This window comes from Cnephaeus nilssonii, assembly GCF_951640355.1.
Source record: "Cnephaeus nilssonii genome assembly, chromosome: 3".
Lineage (NCBI taxonomy): Eukaryota > Metazoa > Chordata > Mammalia > Chiroptera > Vespertilionidae > Cnephaeus > Cnephaeus nilssonii.
The window spans coordinates 97630898-97651669 of NC_137074.1; the positions used below are offsets into that span (position 1 = coordinate 97630898).

At 37.4% G+C, this 20772-nt stretch overlaps 1 protein-coding gene across 1 annotated transcript in view; it reads right to left on the reverse strand.

The window, feature by feature from the left end:
• ROBO2 (roundabout guidance receptor 2) overlaps nucleotides 1–20772 on the reverse strand; it is a gene marked incomplete at its 3' end in the record, with an annotated part of 701349 nt that overhangs the window by 120487 nt on the left and 560090 nt on the right. Inside the window, exons 8-10 of the mRNA XM_079766360.1 lie at nucleotides 12553–12677; nucleotides 6605–6776; nucleotides 193–398 (exon numbers count right to left, since the gene is read on the reverse strand). Of these exons, the coding sequence (XP_079622486.1) occupies nucleotides 193–398; nucleotides 6605–6776; nucleotides 12553–12677 (503 nt within the window). The remainder of the gene's footprint in view (nucleotides 1–192; nucleotides 399–6604; nucleotides 6777–12552; nucleotides 12678–20772) is intronic.

The window sequence follows — 20772 nt, forward strand, 5'->3', positions numbered from 1 at the left end:
AATTATGAGTAACATAAGGATAATGATATTCCCTCTAATTGGAATTCATCATTTGTACAAAAAGAACTATCAAAGACCATAATAAAATGTAGAGTGATGTGCTGGGATATAAGGTTTTAAGTTCAGGCACAGTTTTCTCTAGGTCAGTACATAAATTGAGATAAAGATATATACAAGTTGAACATTACTTACCCGCAAGTTTTTAATTTGCAATGTTCCTTGCTCTTGTATAGTTGCTCTTGGATCTCTACCCAGAAAAGTGAATCCCTCCTTTAACCAGCTAATTACAGGAAGAGGTTCACCAGTTGCTTTACATTTCAGTAATGCTGTGCCATCTACTGCTAGTGTTTGGTTGGCTGGTCCTTGTAGAATTATGGGTGGAGGTCTATCTGTTAAAACTAAAGGACAAAGATATTTTCAGAACATTTTAACTTCTATAAAATTCAGTAGTCTTGATATAGAAAGTAAGGTTAAAGCCCCCAAATCAACATTATTTATAACTTATTCTTTATCCATCAAATATTTATCATCTGTACAAGCTATACTGAGGCCATATTATTATTTATAACTTTGAATTACCTATAATTAAGATGCTAATGGCATAAAATTCTAACATTTTAGAAAGGCTTACTGTTATTGAAAGGCTTAATCACATTAAAATGAAAATATGGATGCCTTATTACAGCAATTCATAAAATGTCTATATTATCTCTCATATGCATATTTAAGAAAGACAGTAGAGAATACATGAGTAGAATCAATTTTCACTTTTATTTTATTATAAATGTATGCATAATACATAATTTCACCCTTGCTATCACTAGTTGCATGCTTTAAGTATATAGGCTATAATATTTCTGTTGATGTCAAAATATTTGATTATAAATAAATTATATCCAAAAGTGATATTGAGTCTTTAAATTATAGTAATATAATTAGGATGATATAACATAATTAGTCCTTACAATTAAGCAAAGATAATCAATATAATTAGACTTTATTTATGGTATGACAAACATTGGGTTTTCAACAGTGTTTACATATCTATCAATTCCTGTATTTGTTGGATAAATTTAAACTTTTATTTCAATGGGTTTTTAATTAAATTTTATCTTCAGTGTCTTTAGAAGTATTTTGTAATGAGTTAGGAAATATATCAGAATATATAGTATTATTTAAATGGGTAATGGAAATATGGAGTCAAATGGAGGCAAGCTTTTAACTAGATTTAATTAGAAGACCACCTCACAATAAAACTGACATGTCCAGGTCAAAGAAAACATTCTTAAAATTAAGAGAAAGTTCTATAAATTTAAACAGAGATTTTGGTTAATTATCCAAAATATGCTTTTTATTTCATGCATATATGTTATTTTCTTATTTCTAGATTACTTCATTGTAAGGATACAATATATAATACATAGAACATGGAAAATATGTTAATCAACTATTTATTTTATCTGTAAGGCTGTCGGTCAACAGTAGATTATTAATTAAAATTTTGGGCAGTCAAAAGTTATTTGTGGATCTTCAACTGCAAAGAAGGTCAGTACCCTAACCTACACATTATTCAAGGGTCAACTGTGTGTGTGTGTGTGTGTGTGTGTGTGTGTGTGTGTGTGTGTGTGTGTGTTTAAATGTTTTAAAAATATATAATAAATTAAATGTTTTAAAATTGAAAAAAAATATATCAATTTTTTAAATTGTACCTGAATTTAGAACAAACAAGCAAGCAAACACACAAAAAAGACCATAGATACAGAGGATGATAATTGCCAGAGGCAGGGAAGCGCTTGGGTATGGAAAATATGGGTGAGGGGGACATACTTTCTAAATTTATAAAAAAAAGACATACCACTGTTGATATTCACTGTGATCACCTGGCTGAGGAGTGTTTGTTAGGTTTCTCCACCATAAAGTTAAATTTACCCCTTTTCATAGCTGTATCCTCAGGGTGAAGTGCCTCTAAGTAGTCCACACTTGAAGCGTGGGGAGTTATGCTCCATTTCATTGAGGGCAGAATATTTACAAAAAATTTGGAAATACCGTGTGCAGAAGATTTGTCTCTTCTCCACTTATTAATTTATTTAACCATATTTTTATCAATATGTACTCATGCATATTTATTTTATATTTTGACTTATACTCCAATTCTACTTTATTTGTTTTGCTGCTCAAATTTCTACATTGGCCTTTGGGTGCTCATTCATTTGGCTCCTGTGTTTCTTTGACATCTACCTCCAACCCCCAACAATGTGTGAGTTTTTGTTTTTGTTTTTCTGAGTACTTCCTTACTTTCTGATACCAGAAGATGCTCCAGGCTGATCTTATATAATTTCTGACCGGACACTAAAAATCAGCCATTTCTTCAAAATACACACATACACAGTTGACCCTTGAACAATATGAACTATTATTTAGTTTATATATCAAACTATAGTGGATTCTATTTCCACTAAGCAATTGTGAAGAGAGTTTTTCTCAAGATTATGTTATATTACAATGTTCATAATAAAATAGTCTTATTGCTTATCAATCTTTTAATCATTCTGTCTATCAGTTTCTATAAATGCCTATATGCATCATCTTTTTTTTAATTCTTTACAGTTCTGAGTAAAAAGCAATACATTAAGCAGTCTTTTCAGAGCCTATCATGAGAAAACCAACCAATTTTAATTAAAGATGTAAGTTATTATATAGGTCCCTTGCCTGGAAAGATGTAGTAGACTTTCAACCAACCTAAACCTACTACAGCAAAATATACATTAAAATCTGTGTGCATGCATGTATGTGTGTGTGTGTATGTATGTAGAAAATCTTATAAAGACCCAAGAAAAACAATAAAATACTGTTTATGTATTCTTTACAAAACAAATTAGACTTATTATTTTACTGATTTCCTTAATCAAATTATTCACTTTAAAAGTAAATAAAATAACCATCAGAGTATGTGAAAGTACAATATTATATCAATTATGACACCTCTGGCGATAATTGTGCAAATAGATATTCAAATGGGAAGTTCCATAGAATTTATTTACTTCATGGACCAAAACAGGAAAGGCAAGTCACAAAATATTATCATTTTTAAATTCAACAAGAAAAATAGTTCTGTAGTAGCAGAGTAGATATCATTTAGTAAATAACTGTTTCAAATTAAATAACTATATAGAATTCAGGGAACTTCTTATAACCTACTTTTATTTTCATATTCTTGAAATCATTAGATATAACCAAAATGCATCTAATTTATTTATTTATTTAATTAATTTTTAGTTCCCAAATATGTCGCTCATCCTATTTTAAATGAATTTGATCAATAAAGTAATTAAAACTCTCCTGGCTAGAAGGAATTTTCAGTCCAATCATGTTGTGGGTTGATGACCACAGGTTTCCATCACATTAAGGTCAATGGTTAAATGAACACTTAGGGTTTTCAGTGATCTGTGGACAACTCCATGGTTTTCTGTAACTATGCATTGTAAATCTCCAGTAAATCAGTCATATAAGATCGTGATGTAACATTTTTTGTCAATATAAGATATAAGTACATGTCTTCTCATCAGTCCTTTTAGATTCTATTGACTCTATTCACAGAATTCTCATTACAATATTTTAATTTTCTCAAAGACACGGTGTAGAAGAAAAGAAGAAATGAAGAACAATAGCAACGAATTAATGAGGTATTTTAATGGGATACTTTGAAACTCAAGTATATAGAAGCATCTTATCTCAATCTATAATCAGTAAAATTATCATTTAACAGTTCCCTTCATTACCATTAGCAATCTCATCTTATATGAACACTTGAGCTAAAAATATTTCTGAGAAAGAAGTGTAAGTGTAAAAACATAACAACAGAAGCATTGCTGTAGATGTTTTGCTTGTTCTCAGAACATGGCATATGCTTTCATTCTTCATTGGAATTTCAATTCGGCTCTAAATTGGCCTGAATCATGCACACACAAAAATTTTGATGGCTCACATATTTTTAAATTGCTAACCAAACTAAGAAACTCAAAACACTAATGCTGAAGCCATCAACCAATATGGCAAGTTAAAATTTGGAGACAAAGTTATTTACAATAATAATATGTGTGTGTGTGCCTTGAAGTTAGATTTGTTTACTCTAAAAATCAATAAGTCTATAACCTTCACTCAATGTTTTTGAAAAAGGATCTTGATTTTGTGATTGCTTACATAAGTAAAAATCAATGTAGTAATTAATGTTCAAGCCAGTTGTAGGAAAATGTCCAGAGCTATCTCATTCACCAGATTTAAAACTGTTTATCACTGTCTTAATTTTGACCTCAGAAACGCAGCTAGAATAACTACTGCATTTTGTGTGATCATGTTTTCAACTAACATAAATTCTCAAAACAAAAGTTTTGTATTCCATTATATTAATCATAATTCTGAATATCCACCTGTTTCATGAACCACATCAGTCATACTATAAACCAACTTTTCTAATTCCTCAATTTTATTTTCTACAAATACGTTTTTCCATAAAAATGTCTTCATTTAATAATATTTTAGAGTCTGTCTTTTGTAAAATAATATAATCTAAGATCTTCAAAGGATTACAATAGAGATCTTAAGTGTTGTTTCAAATGTTTTGTAATACTGTAGACTAAAACTTGGCTTTGGCCAGAATGTCAGAGTTTCCAAGTATATGTACCTGGACATTTTTGTTCATAGTAGAAAACTTAAAACCTTAACAAAGATTAACAATTATATTTTATTTAGGTTAAGGAAATGTGGAGGAATGAAGAGTAAAAGGTCATGTCGAGCTACAGGAAGAACTCAGCGCTGTTCCTTCCTGAACCTGACTTATTTCCATTGGGCAGTAGCGAATCTCTGCAGCAGCAGCAAGCACAACCATTCACGACCCAGGACCCCACAGCTAACGTTTGTCTGTTCTATTTACATTAGTTCCATTCCTGCCAATGTGCTGAATCAGGCAATACCACGAACATTAAAAAATATTGCCTTCCTATTCATTTTAAATGACCTTTTAATCTACATGTAAATGTGAATTGTATGAAAGCACATTTCACCAGAAGAGAAAGAAGAGAATCAGAGAGGTCACAGACAGAAACTCTTGAGTCTCAGAATCATAGTATCAAAACACACACACACACACACACACACACACACACACACACACACACACAAAACAACTACCCACAAATTCACAAATAAAGGAGAGCAGAAAAAATTTTAAGGCATTGAAAAATGAGCTTAAATTCACGCTCACAGGTTAAAAAAGTATCTAAAACTCCCTAGTTGTCATTTGTGACAAGCTGTTGGGGAAACATCAGTTAAAGCTCTTGTCTTAACTCTATTCCACCTTTTGCTATGAGTATAGGTGCTTCGTTGAAGATTCCTAGTACATATGTTCAAATAAAGAAATAATAATTTTAGCATCCAACAGTAGTTTTGAGGTGTTTAATTAATTTAAGATAGTGAATGTATAATTAAAAAGTCATAGGATGTCACTAGCTAACTAAAAACCCATCTCCATTTCCACTAAATATAAGATGCTATATTTCTCCTCTAGTAAAGTAATATTATTATTTACTAGAAGCAAGTATGTCTTCATAAGACTAATTAAAATATACAGATAATATGTCTATATAATTTGACTGTGATATTTCTTTAAAATAATACAGCACTATGTGTTTAACAATAGATTATCTTGGAAGTTCTCTGGGAAAATAAATGGTATTAAATCAAGGAGAATTATAAACTATTAAAAATGTTATTTTATCTAGATCCAAACTAAATGATAAGAATTTATTAAAATAATTTAACTAACAAATCAGAACATTTCACATGTTAATGTGAATCTTGAAATAAAAAGTATGCCCTGGTCAGGTTACATCATCCCAATATGCCAAGGTTGCAGGTTCAATCCTTTGTCAGGGCATATCTATATATATAAAAAAACAGAGACCGCTATGATGCCCGCTGCAGCCAGTGAACCACCCTGATTGGGGGGTGGGGCCAGCTGGCCAACCTCCCAAGGCCCCTACCCCCAGCTGGCCCTTCCCCTGATCAGCCTACCCCACCCCTATCGGCCAGCAGCCCTTCCCCCCGGCTGGCCCCACCCCTGATTGCCCCTCTACCACAACATGGGGCAGGGTGGCCGGCCAACCTCCTGAAGCCCCTCCCTCTGGCCGGCCCTGCCCCTGATTGCACCCCCCCATGCCAACATCGCCCCCCCCAACCCAATCAGGGGCAGGGCAGGCCGGCCAACCACTTGAGACCCCTCCCCCTAGCCAGCTCCACTCCCGATCGCCCCCCCCCACACACACACCAATTGAGGGTGGGGCTGGCTGCCCAACCACCCACTGTCTCCTCCTCCCAACAGGCCCGGTCCTGATCTGCCCTGATTGGGGCTGGGCCAGCTGGACCCCACCCATGCACGAATTCCTGCACTGGGCCTCTAGTATAAAAATAAACCAATAAATGCATAAATAAGTGGAACAACAAATAGATCTCTCTTTCTCCCCGTTCCTACTCTCTCTTTCTAAAAATCAATGAATAACAATTTTTTTAAAACCATTATTTCCATAAGACAAATCTAATAATACTGCACCATCAGTAACTTCCAGTTGAGCTTTTGCTAAAATGCTTCCTGCCACAGTTAGGGCCTGGCAAATGTAGTAACCCGCATCTGAACGTTGAATGTTGGTGATCGTGAGGTCTCCGGTTGGTGACACAGAACATCTACTATTGGGCTGCTGTGGTTGGTTTGGGAAAAGCAGGTTCTGTGGAAGCAAACACAATCTCATCAATATTCTTTTCCCACTTGGAAGGAAAATTACACTGACAATAGTTATTGCAGTTACGAGAATATGGTTGGAAAAGAAAATACATAGGTTTAATAATAAAACATAGTGTTGAAATAATTTAATGGCACATAGTGAGTTTCACTGAGAAACTTTGTGCAAATGATGGAAAACATAATATGTTCTAAGAAGTCAGCATGCTCTAGAGTTGAAGGCACAATCATAATTAAAAACTAAGTATCTTAGCAATTTCATCTTTTCCTAACTTTCTGATAATTACTTCATATACTAGTATTTGAAATATGGTTTGCTGATCTATAAAATGGGCATAATAATGCTTATCTAACTCAACTCATAAGAAAGTGACGATCTGGAATGAAACATTAACTATGCATACATTTTATACACTGCACATTACTAAAGAATGCAAAATATATTTCCTGTTGATCATCCTATCTTATAAAAGAGTAATATGCAAATTGACATCACTCAAAGACACAAGATGGCTGCCCCCATGTGGTCAAAGATGGCTGCCCCCATGTGTACACAAGATGGCCGCCACAAGATGGCCTGCAGGGGAGGGCAGTTGTGGGCAGTTAGGGGTGACCAGGCCAGCAGAGGAGGGCAGTTGGGGGATACCAGGCCAGGAAGGGAGGGCATTTGGGGGGGATCAGGTCAGCAGGGGAGGGCAGTTGGGGGACACCAGGCCTGTAGTGGAGAGCAGTTGGGGGGACTAGGCTTGCAGTGGAGGACAGTTGGGGGGGACCAGGCCTGCAGGGGAGGGCAATTTTGGGTAATCAGGCCAGCAGGGAGGGCAGTTAGGGGTGACCGGGCCAGCAGGGGGGAGCAATTTGGGGAGACCAGGCCTGCAGGGGCGGGCAGTTGAGGGGGACCAGGCCTACAGGAGAAAGCAGTTGTGGGCAATCAGGCCAGCAGGGAGGGCAGTTAGGGGTGACTGGGCCGGCAGAGGAGGGCACTTGGGGGAGACCAGGTCAGCAGGGGAGGGCAGTTGGGGGGGGACCAGGCTGGCAGGGGAGGGCAGTTGGGGGGCATACCTACAGGGGAGAGCAGTTGGGGGGACCAGACCTTCAGGGGAGGGCAGTTGTGGGGGGACCAGGCCTGCAGTAGAGGACAGTTGGGGGGGACCCAGCCCTGCAGGGGAGGGCAGTTAGGGGTGACCGGGTCAGCAGAGGAGGGCAGTTGGGGGAGACCAGGCCTGCAGTGGAAGGCAGTTGGGGGGGAGACCAGGATTGCAGGGGAGGGCAGTTGGGGGAGACCAGGATTGCAGGGGAGGGCAGTTGGGGCGGGGGACCAGGCCTGCAGGAAAGGACAGTTGAGGGAGACACAGGACTACAGGGAGGGCAGTTGGGGGGACCAGGCCTGCAGGGGAGGACAGTTGTGGGGGACCCACACCTGCAGGGGATGGCAGTTGGGGGGGACCAGGCTTACAGAGAAGGGCAGTTAGGGGTGACCAGGCCAGCAGAGGAGGGCAGTTGGGGGAGACCAGGTCAGCAGGGAGGGCAGTTAGGGGTGACCGGGCCAGCAGGAGAGGGCAGCTGCAGGGGAGGACAGTTAGGGGTGACCAGGCTGGCAGGGGAGGGCAGTTAGGGGCAATTGGGTTGGCCGGGGAGCAGTTAGGTGTCGATTAGGCTGGCAGGGGAGTGGTTAGGGGGTGATCAGGCTGGCAGGCAGAAGCAGTTAGGGGCAATCAGGCAGAGGCAGGTGAGGAGTGGTTGGGAGCCAGCAGTCCTGGATTGTGAGAGGTATCCCAGATTGGAGAGGGTGCAGGCTGGGCTGAGGGACACCCCCCTCCCCCGTACACAAATTTCGTGCACCGGGCCTCTAGTTTTTAATATTTGATGATATTATCAGCATTTCTCCTAAAGGTGTTACCAAAAAAATGTGTGACTGAGACTGATGCAGAGCCCAATCTTCTTGTGCTGTAAGGTTTCTACATATTGTAAGAGCCTCAAAGTGAACTATGAACAAATGCTGCAGACTAAGGAAGATTAATAGGCAAATCAAAGAAAGTAAAAAGAAGATAAAGACTATTTCTGAAGTATGTATGCAACTTAAAAAAATTCATAATAGTACTTTCTTTTAAAAAGTTAGTTTACTATATATCTCATATTAAATATAAACAGCCTAATCACAAGCTTTAAAATGTTTTCATATGAGATCAAGGATATTAACTGCCATGACCTATGTTGCTTTACTCTTACACAATTAAGAAAAACATTTGGGTGTAATAAATTATATTGAGATATATTTCCAAGATGGATTATAAATAAGTACATATCAATTTTATGTTGTATTTATTTACAAAACAGACATTATAACCCTATGTGATCTATTTCTCAATATAGTAATTAATTTTCCAGGTTTGTAATTAAATAGTTTCAATATGTTAAAATAAGAAGATAATAACATTCAATTAAAGGCATAAGACACATTTCACCTTAAAATGTTTTTACCCTTGAAGTAATACCAACGGAAGAGGATAAAATAGGGTATTAACACTTTTCAATTACGCTAAATGACTTTAATCCTGAAAATGATGTCCTACTTTAATTAGAAGCTCTTCTCTTTATTGCAACATGATGGATGTCCACTTTATTAGATTCAAGTGTGACACCATAAGCCCACTTTACATAAACATTACCATGTTGTTAAACCCTTTCTAAAAGAAGTGATGTTTGCTAGCATGTCAGGAGCATAATTTCAAAATGCCATTGCCCTGTTATAAAATTTGTATTACTATATAAGGATAGACATTTTTATCATATGAAACATCACTTGAGAACAAGCTAATTCTCTCGTGGAATCCAGATATATTACTGAAATAAACCATCTGAAAGAGAAGGGTCTAAATTTTAAAGCCACTTGAAAATGATACAATAACTCAAAGTGTGCACTTTCCTACAATTAGCCATTAGAATACTGATTTACATAGTACTAATACATTAGATGGCTTTCATTCTCTCTGGGATCTCTTCCTCTCAATGTAATATTGGTCCACCTTCTAAATGATTCGTTGACATGGAAAATGACATATGATTGAGGTTAACCCATCATCTTTTCTTCCCTGCTCGCATGACTTAGGCAAAAGATAATGGATTACAAGCAAAACCCAGGATTTTACAGAGCTCTTCTTGCTTTGAAGTGCCCGGGTATCCTATTAGTGCTAATTGGCACTATCAGCACATATTGAGGAATACGGACCATTAAGTCCAGGCTCTTAACTCTCTCTCTCTTCTGAAGGATTGTCATAGATCACTGCAAAAATTGGATACTGGAGATAGTAAAATCAATTTATTTTTCCTGATACCCAATCATGATTTGAAATTTTACAATCTGCTCCAACACGTCTCTTCTATCTCTCTCTCTCTCTCTCTCTCTCTCTCTCTCTCTCTCTCTCTCTCTGTCTCTCTGATGTGAGGAAGACAGGTAGAGAAGGGAAAATAAAAACAGATCTAAGATAATAATCAAATCAGATAATATAATTGGAAAATTTAATATCTCTGGAATTACATAATAATTTGTCAAATAACAGAAAAAGAAACACTCTGAAATTATTTGATCATTACTTTTTTCAGCACCATTAAAACACAATGTAGCATATTTAAATATCATGTTTATTTGGCCATGGGAACAAAGCACATTTTATGCAATATCTTATAACTTGGAGCTATTTCAGGGAATGGGATTCACACATGATATAGCTGTATCTATATAATAACAAAACATGCTATAATGGTGTTTGACACGATACATGGATTTAAAGTGTAGATTTGCCACAATCAAATAGTTTTACATCACGTTACCTATATCGTTTATAAATAAATAATGTATTTCTCTCCAGGCCCCAGCCTTCTCAGGCTCGGTGTGGATCTGGGAGCAGAGGGGGCCAGAGTGGTGCTGAGCCTCTCCCTGGTCTTGGGCCACAGTGTCCAGGCAGAGGAAGCCCTCAGGCCCTGCAGCCTTCACCTGCCACTGTAGCCAGGACTCAGTGGGAAGCAGGTGCATTCTGCATTTTCCCATTTCTAACCAGATGTTAGAAATAACATCTTGTTGACCTTCATAATATGTAAGGCACTTTACTATATACACTAACTAAATTATGACATCTCCATGACTTATGTGAAGTAAAATGTATTATCCTCCTATTTTAGGTTAAGAAAATTTCAGTAGAGATAAATAGTGCTGCAAAGATTGTGCATTCACAAGAGGGAAATGGCTTTAGAATTCTTTCCTTTTCCCGTGTGTGTGTGTGTGTGTGTGTGTGTGTGTGTGTGTATGTGTATGTGTGTGTGTGTGTGTGTGTGTGTGTGTTATAGCTAAGGTCATGTTGTTTAACACTGGATCTAGAGTGTGTGATGCTTTTATCCAAAACCAAATTTTAAGTGAAGAATTGAGGAACTCTATGTGTAGATATCAATTTTATAGTTACAAAATTATTTTTAAAAATATAGGAAATAAGGCCTGGAACAATTCCAATGTTAGATAAGGGAGTGGAGGGAGTGGTCAGCACTTTATATTATCTTCCCATCACTAATTTTACATCCCACAAATCATAGGGGAGTGACTGCATCAGGTGCAGGTGCATTCAGGAAGGGAGGAAAGACAATTTGTCCATCCAGGTCAAGTTGATAAAACTGCTGGTTTGGGGTGGAACAGGAATATGTCGGAGCCCACAAGAATTAAAAAGACCACTGAGGGAACTGCCTGATGCCTCTCTACCCAGATGATCATGCCTGAGTTCTGAGCAACTGGTTCTTTTAATAAAGGCTGTAGCCGTTCCCCATATCTAAAACCAAAAGTTTTAGATTTCCTGAGACTTTTAATCATGGTTGCCATCATTCCTCAGAAAATTCTTCCAGAACTTGGCCAAACAGCAGAAGGTGCCAAGGAGGAGCACTGGTGGGCATCTTCCTGAGAACTACATGCCTCCTTGGCGATGGTCCTGGAACATCTAGAAAAAATATCTCTCGGTCCTTCGGGAATGAACAGATATGGGCTTAGACAAAGAACCCAATTTCTGATCTGGTTGAAGCTGGAAATTCCAAACCTAACCTCAGCGCCTACCAGCTGAGTGTTCATCACAGTTGGGACCAAGTGTTAAATGAGAAAAGTTGTGCATCCATTTGAATGTTAGAGAATCTGAGAAGGCTGCTGCTCAGATAGGATAAGCCAGCGCACAGCAAAGACCAAAGTGTTAGTTGCTTCCAGTTGGTAATGTATTGTTGTCTGTCCAACCCTACTGTGAAGGAATCCAGAAAGGATGATGGAACAAAATATTTTTTCCCACACTTAAATGGAAGCATGCTTAACTTAACGATAAAGAAAAAGTTTATACTATTTACCTAGGAAAGGTAACTGAAATTTGTTTCCTGGCCATTTAATAATGGAAATGTATATTGACAGGATATTCTAAGTGCTGTGTGTTGTCTCATCATTCCAGGGAAGTTCAGTGCAAGAAAACTAAATGACTTTTCTGTTCAGAAAGTCTAAATAGTGACAGGTTTTGGTTAGAATTTAGAGATCGTTTGGTTACACAGAATTGCATTTATTCTATATAAGATACAGAAGTTTAGAAAATCAACACTGGAACATCTAATTTCCACTTATTTTAGAACGAGTCGGTTCCTTTTTTAGAAACAACGTGAATTCAACATTGATAAGAAGAAAGGCAAGGCAAACTCTGAGGATCCCGGAAGACAGGGGGTTCACGGAAGCAGTCGATGCTCACACTCACCTGGCTGCCTTCTTTCTGCCAAAACACAGCTGGCTGCGGATTTCCTTTAGTCTCACAGGGAAATGTCACTGTTCGACCTTGTGCAACAATCTGATCTCTCGGCCTAACCACAAACTGTGGAGGAGCTATAATTTAAATGGAAAGAAAGTGTGTAAATATAAACTGTTGAGAAAGAAAAATGTAACCAAAGGGACATTCTGGTACTAAGTGGATGGCTCAGTGCCAGACAGAGGCTACAGTTTTTGACTTACTTTTAAGCATTTCTCATAAACAATGGGAAGAGGAAGAGAGAGCTCTATCACACGTGAGGAAAGAAGTAAACGTATTAGTAAGCACATTTGAAATGTTGTACATTGTAAATTCATGAGCCATAAGGTTGCATGGAAAAATAGATTTTTATGATAGTCTTACTTTTTTCAAAATTTGTTTGAGAGAGAGAGGGAGAGAGAAAGGAAGAGAAAGGTAGAGAGAGCGAGAGAGATAACATTGATCAGTTGTCTCCTGCAGGTTCCTTGACTGGAGATCATACCCCAAACCTGGGTTTGTGCCCTGACCAGGAATCAATCTCACCACCTCTTGGTGTACAGGATGACACTTCAACCAATTGATCCACCTGGAGATATTCTAACATTTTTAAAGAAAAATATGATTTCCCAATGTTTTTGTGTTTGAATAGATAGAGATAGAAACGAATCACTTCATTACTCAGACATCTCTTCTCTGTGAAGCCAGTCTATTGACAAACATTGCTTGTTTTTGTAATATTTGCAAGACATGGTACTAGGCACAGGGATACCAGAGGGATTAAATATGAGATTTATTCTGAAAGTGCTTATATTACAGAACTGAAGAATTGAAGTGTTGAAGACATTGAAAAATTGATGAGATGCAGTTTACATACAAAGATAAAAATATTACAAATAAATGTATACACGTGGTTGATTCTACTTAATTCATTTCTAGTAAGCATCAGTCAGATAATTACTATGTTCCCCTTCTCAGCACTAAAGATGCACAGAGAAAAAGCATTGGTCACGCAGCCATCAAGAAACTCATAGTTTAATGGAAAATATAAAACAAAACATAAAACGTAATGTCAACAACAACTGCAACCCTAAAACAACAATTATCTAAAACTACAGTAAATTCTATGGCAGAGGTGCTCTCTATAACTTACATTATTGAACACAATAAACAGGACAGGACTTCAGGAGGGAGGGGTCCCTTTTGTTCTGGTGGCTGTGGAAAGCTTTATGTGAGAAGTAAACCTGACGGGGGTTTTGAGGAAAGGGTTGCATTTAGATAAGTGTAGAAATGAACAGTTCCAAGCTAAGAGATTACTGAGCAAAGTGCAAGCAAAAATGCACCTAGTGTATAGCAGGAACGGAGAGCCCAGATATGCAAACCTCATGGGCTACAAAAGACAAATCTGGACCCAGTCTAAGAATGTCCTGAGAAGCCAAACCAGCTTTTGACTCTTTCTAAACTGAGGAGTAACAAATGCAAAGCATAACTTTGGGAGCTTTAACCCTCTAATAAATATAGGATAGCTTTTGAGGGAAATACATTGGTCAATAAAGTAGGAAGACTAGTAAATGGTGTAGGTGAAGATAAGAAGACCTACACACAAGTAACTTCAATAGAAAAGAAAATAAGGGGTTGGGGGTAAAATTACCAAGAAAATTCAGATTTAAATTGGGGGCTAATTATAAAGTAGACAGTAGAACTGGAAGTTTTCATGAGGACATCTTCACATCAAAACTACTCCTATTGAAGAAAAACAGCATGCTCATGCCATGTTTTTTTTTCTAATCATCTGTTTTCACTTTAACTGTGTTCATGTTTGAAAACTGAAGAGCAAGAAAACACTTTAAAATCAATTCTAGTTTTTAGAACCTGGTGTACATGGCAACAAACCTGAAATCTGAACTCTAAAAAAGTCTAACAATAATCGACATTCACTCAGTAAAGGCCTTTACTCAGAATCTTTCAGTCCTTCAGGAGTACATATGTGCAGGTCCAAGAACAGAGTAAATGTAAGGCAGCCTCAAACACACAGCCGGTTACTCATTCCTAGAAGAACACTAACATGGAAACAGCAGCAGCGTTTTTTTCAGAAAAGTCACTGAGAGCTGTGGTGACTCATTTTTTGGTGTTCGATTTACTGCCTCCTCATTCACCACATTCAACATATCCCAAGTGTTGGAAGCCGCCCACTGCCTTCACTAGCAGAGAGGTGTGGACAAGGAACCCGGAAGGCTGGTCAACCTTGAAGGCTCTGGCAAGGGTCAGAGCCAAGCACCCACTGTCTAGTTGAGACAAAGGGAGCTGAAGCAACTTCCACCTTTTAGTCTTATGTAAATCCTTGCTGATGGGCCATCATCGAGCTATTATTGGAATTGCCTGCCTAAGGGCTATGGGTGGATCCCAAACCCGAATAAAAGGGATCTCAAGGCCAGAGCAAAGCGGAGTCCTTCCTTGGGCTTCCGCCTGGCCCCCAATTTCCAAATTATTATTTCTTGTCTTGTCTCTTTCATTTGCGTGCGGCCTCCTCCAGAGCCCGAACCCTGAACCTGAACCCTGAACCACGCGGGATGTCGGGGGGGACACCCACAACTGGCAGCCCAACATGGGGTACTCGCACCCAAGGACAAAAGAAATACATCTACTAAGTGAAATTTTCTATAACTATAGATAACAGAAGACGCTATTTAATAGAATGAAGAACTCAGACTTAGGGTCTGTTGGAATATGTGGTTTATGTTGTCTTGTATTTTCAGAAAATTACTTGCTTCTTACAATCTTCTTGTTATTTCTACACAATTTCACTGAATTAGCAGATACATTTATTTTTTTGTTGTTCTATGCTTTCTAACAAGAATGTTAGCTTAAATCAGTGTTACAAAACTATGTTAGGGATAACTCTTAAACACTACAGTACCCATTTTTTCAGTAGAGGTGTGAAGCCACCAGATATTTATACCAAAAAAGACTTAAGATGGGTCTCTCTCATCTATAATATCCAAAAAGATTACATCTATAAAGAAAAAGTTAAGCCTGGCGGGGTGGCTCAGGTGTTGAGAGTGTTGTCCCATACACCAATAGGTTGGTCCTGGGTTGGGGGGCTTACAGGAAGCAAACTGATCGACTTTCTCTCTCACATCAATGTTTCTCTCTCCTCTCTCTCTCTCTTCTTTCTCTCTAAAATCATTTAAACAAACCACATATCCTCAGACGAGGATAAAAAAGTTAAAAGTTAATGTATAGTTACTTCTTAGTAATCCTATGGGAAACAAGTTAAGTGACAATACAGACAGCAAAAAGTATTGAGTAATATGTCTTCCATCTCATTATAAAAAATTAAAGTCAGTATAGTCAAAATCAGTTCACAATTTTTAATAGCAATCACATACACAGCTTAGTAGTTCATTTGTATTGCTTTGAACCAGAAACAATTTAAATTGTCTCATATGACTCATCATTAAAACCTTAGAGCCCAGAGGAGCTATAAAGTTCTTTTTATTTAATTTTACATTAAATTAAATGTGTATTACATTAAAATGTAATACACATTGAAATAATCAAATGAAATAGCAAATTAAAACAATGCAAACATATATTATAGTTTTATAAAATATATTTTCATTGATTTCCGAGAGGAAGGGATCAGGAGGGAGAGATAGAAACATCAATAATAAAAAAGAATCATTGATTGATTGCCTCATGAAGGATAGGGGATTGAACCTCAAACATGGGCATGTGCTCTGACCGAGAATCAAACTGTGACCTCCTGGTTCATAGGTCAACGCTCAACCATTTAGCCACCACAGCCAGGCATTTTTTATAGTTTTTATAAAAAAACATATTTTTATTGATTTCAGAGAGGAAGGGAGAGAGAGATAAAAACATCAATGATGAGAAGGAATTATTGATCGGCTGCCTCCTGCACGCCCTCTACTAGGGATGGAGCCTGCAACCCCGGCATGTGCCCTTGGCCAAAATAGAACTTGGGACCCTTCAGTCTGCAGGCAGACGCTCTATCCACTGAGCCAAACCAGCTAGGACTATTTTATAGTTTTAAGTATGTCATGCTTACTCTGCATCTATCATAGTAAGATTACCATCTGCAGTATAAATATAACTACAGTCTTCCTTAAATTAGATTTTTGAAGTTTTCAAAAATTTTATGGTAGATGAGTGCTTTTGCAAAATGCTCTTGGAATTCAGATCCTACAATTTTAGCACAGTCCTTAAAACACAGCCCCCGAAATATTAACTGGCGAAAGATCACATCTCTGCATCTACTTATTTTAAAGAATTGGATTCACCCATTTATTCATTCAAAATGGATTAATTGATTCAAATTATGAGAAAGTCTGCTTGATACAGGGGATGAAAAGCCAATTAAAAAACATATAATGTTCTGGCCAATGGCAGAGACTTCTAAGTAAATAAATAAGCAAAAACAAATACAGTAGAGTATGATTTGTATAATAGAAAAATGCAGAGGGCATTGGGGAGGAAAGCATAGAAGAGCAGAAAATTAGAACAGGTGATAAGGAAAGAAGAAGAAAGATGTCGAGAGATGGCCACACTTGAGTTGTGTTTTGATGTACTTTTGAAAATTCACTCCTGTTGAATTTTTCACTCCTGTTGAATTCACTGATTTGACTATAGAAGAACAGAAGTAAGATTGTTTGGGATAAAGAGAAATAAACATAAGGCCAGTGGAACCGGATGCATTAGGGGAGAGTAAGAATAAAATCAGGGGTGCAGAAGTGATGTAAGTAGGAACAGACAATTTCTGTTAAAAGACCTTCAATTTTGTCCTGAAAAGTATGGAGATTTGTTCAAAGATGTTTATGCAAGAAAGATATAGCAACGCATGTTTCAGAAAAAATGCTATTTAAAGGATTATAGGTTAGAAAACCTTATCCAGATGGGCAAAATATTCTATTGAAAATTACCATCATCCTATATAATAAAGAGCTAATATGTTAATTAGACCGAACAGCAGAACAACTGTCCAGATGACCTTCCAGACCACTGCCCTGACGTAGCTGGGCTACGAGGGATGGTCAAGGCTGCGAGGGGCTGCAAGGGCCGAGCTCCTTGCATGAATTTTGTGCATCAGGCCTCTAGTTCATAATAACATTTCATCAGAACTCTTAAGGGACAAAGAAATTCTGCAATATCATAATGTAATATTTACCTCTAATGACATAATCTAAAAACACCAGGAAATTATAGTTTCTTGAGTTTTTATCCTTTCATGTTATATTTATTTATATTGTACTTTTTTTTTCAAGTTATTATAAATACACTGTATTTCTAATGTACCATATGGTTTCTTGTCACCAGAACTGAAGCCACATTAACCTTCCTGGAACTGGAATCACTGTACAATTTTTAAAATTGAAACATTAAGATATTATGAAATATGTGTGAGAATTTACATTGTGTCTAGAAATGGAATAACTGGGTGATGAGGAATGTGTATCTTCAACATTGTCAAACTGCACTCTAAGGAGTGTACTTATTTATGATCTCCCCAGCAGTGGTTAAGAATTCTTGTTGGTCCATATTCTTGCCAACATTTGATGTGATCAAAAAAAATTTTTTTCTGGCATAACTTGGTACTTTATTGTGGTTTTAATTTATATTTTCTTGATTATGATGATATAGGTTATCTCTTAGATGTTTATTTTTGTCTGTTCAGGTTTTTTTTGTGAATTGACTATAATTTTTGCCACTTCCTCTTTTTTAAAATTCTGTTTTCTATTTATAGTTGATTTATAAGAGTTCACACACACATACACATGCACATATATTTACTTAGATATATATTATGTATTGTAATTTTTCTATGATTGTATAAATTTTAATCATCTTCTCCCAATCTGTAACTTGACCTATTATTTGAATGAATTTTTAAAAAAAGTTTTATTGAAGTATAATTTGTATACCACAAAATTTATTTATTGTAAATATACAGGTTGATGTGTTTTAGTAAATTTATGACTGGATAACCATTGCTACAATCCAATTTGGGGGCACTTTCATCACCTCCAAAAATTTCCTCTTGTCTGTTTTTAGTCAATTTCACCTCCCAATCCCATAGAGGTTTTCCTTTTTTGTTGCTAAATGGTATTCCATTGTGTGGATATACCACATTTTACTTACTCACTCCCCATTTGTATTGTTTCCAGCTTTTAACTATTGTGAATAATGTTGCTATGAACATTTGTGTATAAATTTTGGGGTCGATATATATTTTGATGTCTTTTTTATGGATATTCCAGAGTGGAATTGCTGACTGCATTTAATTCTGTGTTCAAATTTTGAAGAAACTGCCAGATAGTTTATAAAATGATTGTAACCCTTTTTCATTCCCACTAGCACTGTATTTTCTAAATAGGTTGATGACTTGAATGGTGGGTACATGGAGAAATGATTTCTCCTAAGATGTGTAGTCCCTAAGGTTATCTGCTTAATTATTTTTCTTATTTTAACTTTTATCCTGGCTTCCTAAGGATCATCCCTCTGCCTGCAGAGCTGAGTGGTCAGCCGGGGATTTATGCAGAGCTTGTTCTAGACTGTGCCGGGTTCTCCCTGCCCTGGTGGATCCGAAAGTCATTTAGACTTACAGCCAGTTCTCACATCTCCCTTGGTTTATCTCCAGGGATCTCCCTTGCACGAGTCTCTAGATCTGTAGCCACTGGGGGGTGTGTGTGAAGTGTATTTCAGCTCTTACCCAGGACATCTAAGACTGCAATCTGAGGCTGGCGAGCTGCTGGCTTTTCCCCTTTCATGGCTTTTAGCTGGAAAAGCCCTGGGTGTTTGCTCCCCATTCCACCCTTCAAGCACCATCTGAACTGAGCGACTCCTCCAGCAGCAAAGCCTCTGGTTATACAGCCATCCCAGCACTGGCAAAACTCCAATTCTTTTCCTTCCTTCCTTCCTTCCTTCCTTCCTTCCTTCCTTCCTTCCTTCCTTCCTTCCTTCCTTCCTTCCTCCTTCCTTCCTTCCTTCCTTCCTTCCTTCCTTCCTTCCTTCCTTCCTTCCTTCTTCCTTCCTTCCTTCCTTCCTTCCTTCTTTCTTTCTTTCTTTCTTTCTTTCTTTCTTTCTTTCTTTCTTTCTTTCTTTCTTTCTTTCTTTCTTTCTTTCTTTCCAATCAAGTGGGACAAGAAGATCACATATCCCTGCTATTCTCAACCAAAATTCGAACAGCTTTTCAAGAAGAAATGCTTTCCAAATCATTTAAAATTAAGATGTTAAATAATTTAACATATCAAAAGATTTACAGAGTATTCAACCTCAGAAAATGTCCATTCATTCCTATTGACTTTTGAAGTCGACCATAAAAACGGATCGCATCAATCACTTTTACTTCTATAGGCTCTCTGCAATCTTCTGTGATGGGATATCAGCTGGAGGAATTTAGTTTTGAGGTTTTGAAATGAAAACTGCATCAATAATTCTTCTGATAACACTTCACAGTTCCAGTATTTCTGCCAGGTGGCAATGAAAATGGTTAGAAAGGCAGTCCTTGGCCGATAGCACCAGTGGGAGGGAATAGGCAGATAGGAGGCATTTTGTCAACACAGCTCAAGGGCACAAAGTGTGCTGTACATTAAATGGAGTTTCTGTAATGGCTCTCATTGAATATAAGGAAACACGATTAGGTCCTCATGATGACAATTCAAAACACACATTTAGACCCAATGTGAATTACAGAGGTTGAGTTACAGCTCCAGAAGAATATGCCAGTTACAGAAATGGCAATTCTCTTACATACACCTAAGACAAAAGACTATAAAATACATATTTATATCCTCTCTAAAACCCCAAAACATGAGAAGAATCTTTTGTTATGATGATGTAATAACCTACTTGCTTAATCTGTTAAATGATCAGATCTTATTGCTGCAGCCATAACAAGAAATGAGATAAAGAGCACAGAGTAGCACAATTCAGTGTTCAATCACCACAACTTAAGAACAATAGCTGTATTAAAAAGTATGCTGCGTGATTTCCAGAGAAGTAGACCCAAATATGAAAAGGTCAATTAAGATCGGAGGTCTGGTATCATTTCCTTGAAATGGTTTTTGAGATTTAAATACAATGTGCAGTAAATTAGATTTGATTTCTGCTAAATTATGCTTTGATACTGCATTCAGCCCAAGCTGGCTTCAATCAAAGTCACGCTACAGCTCTGTT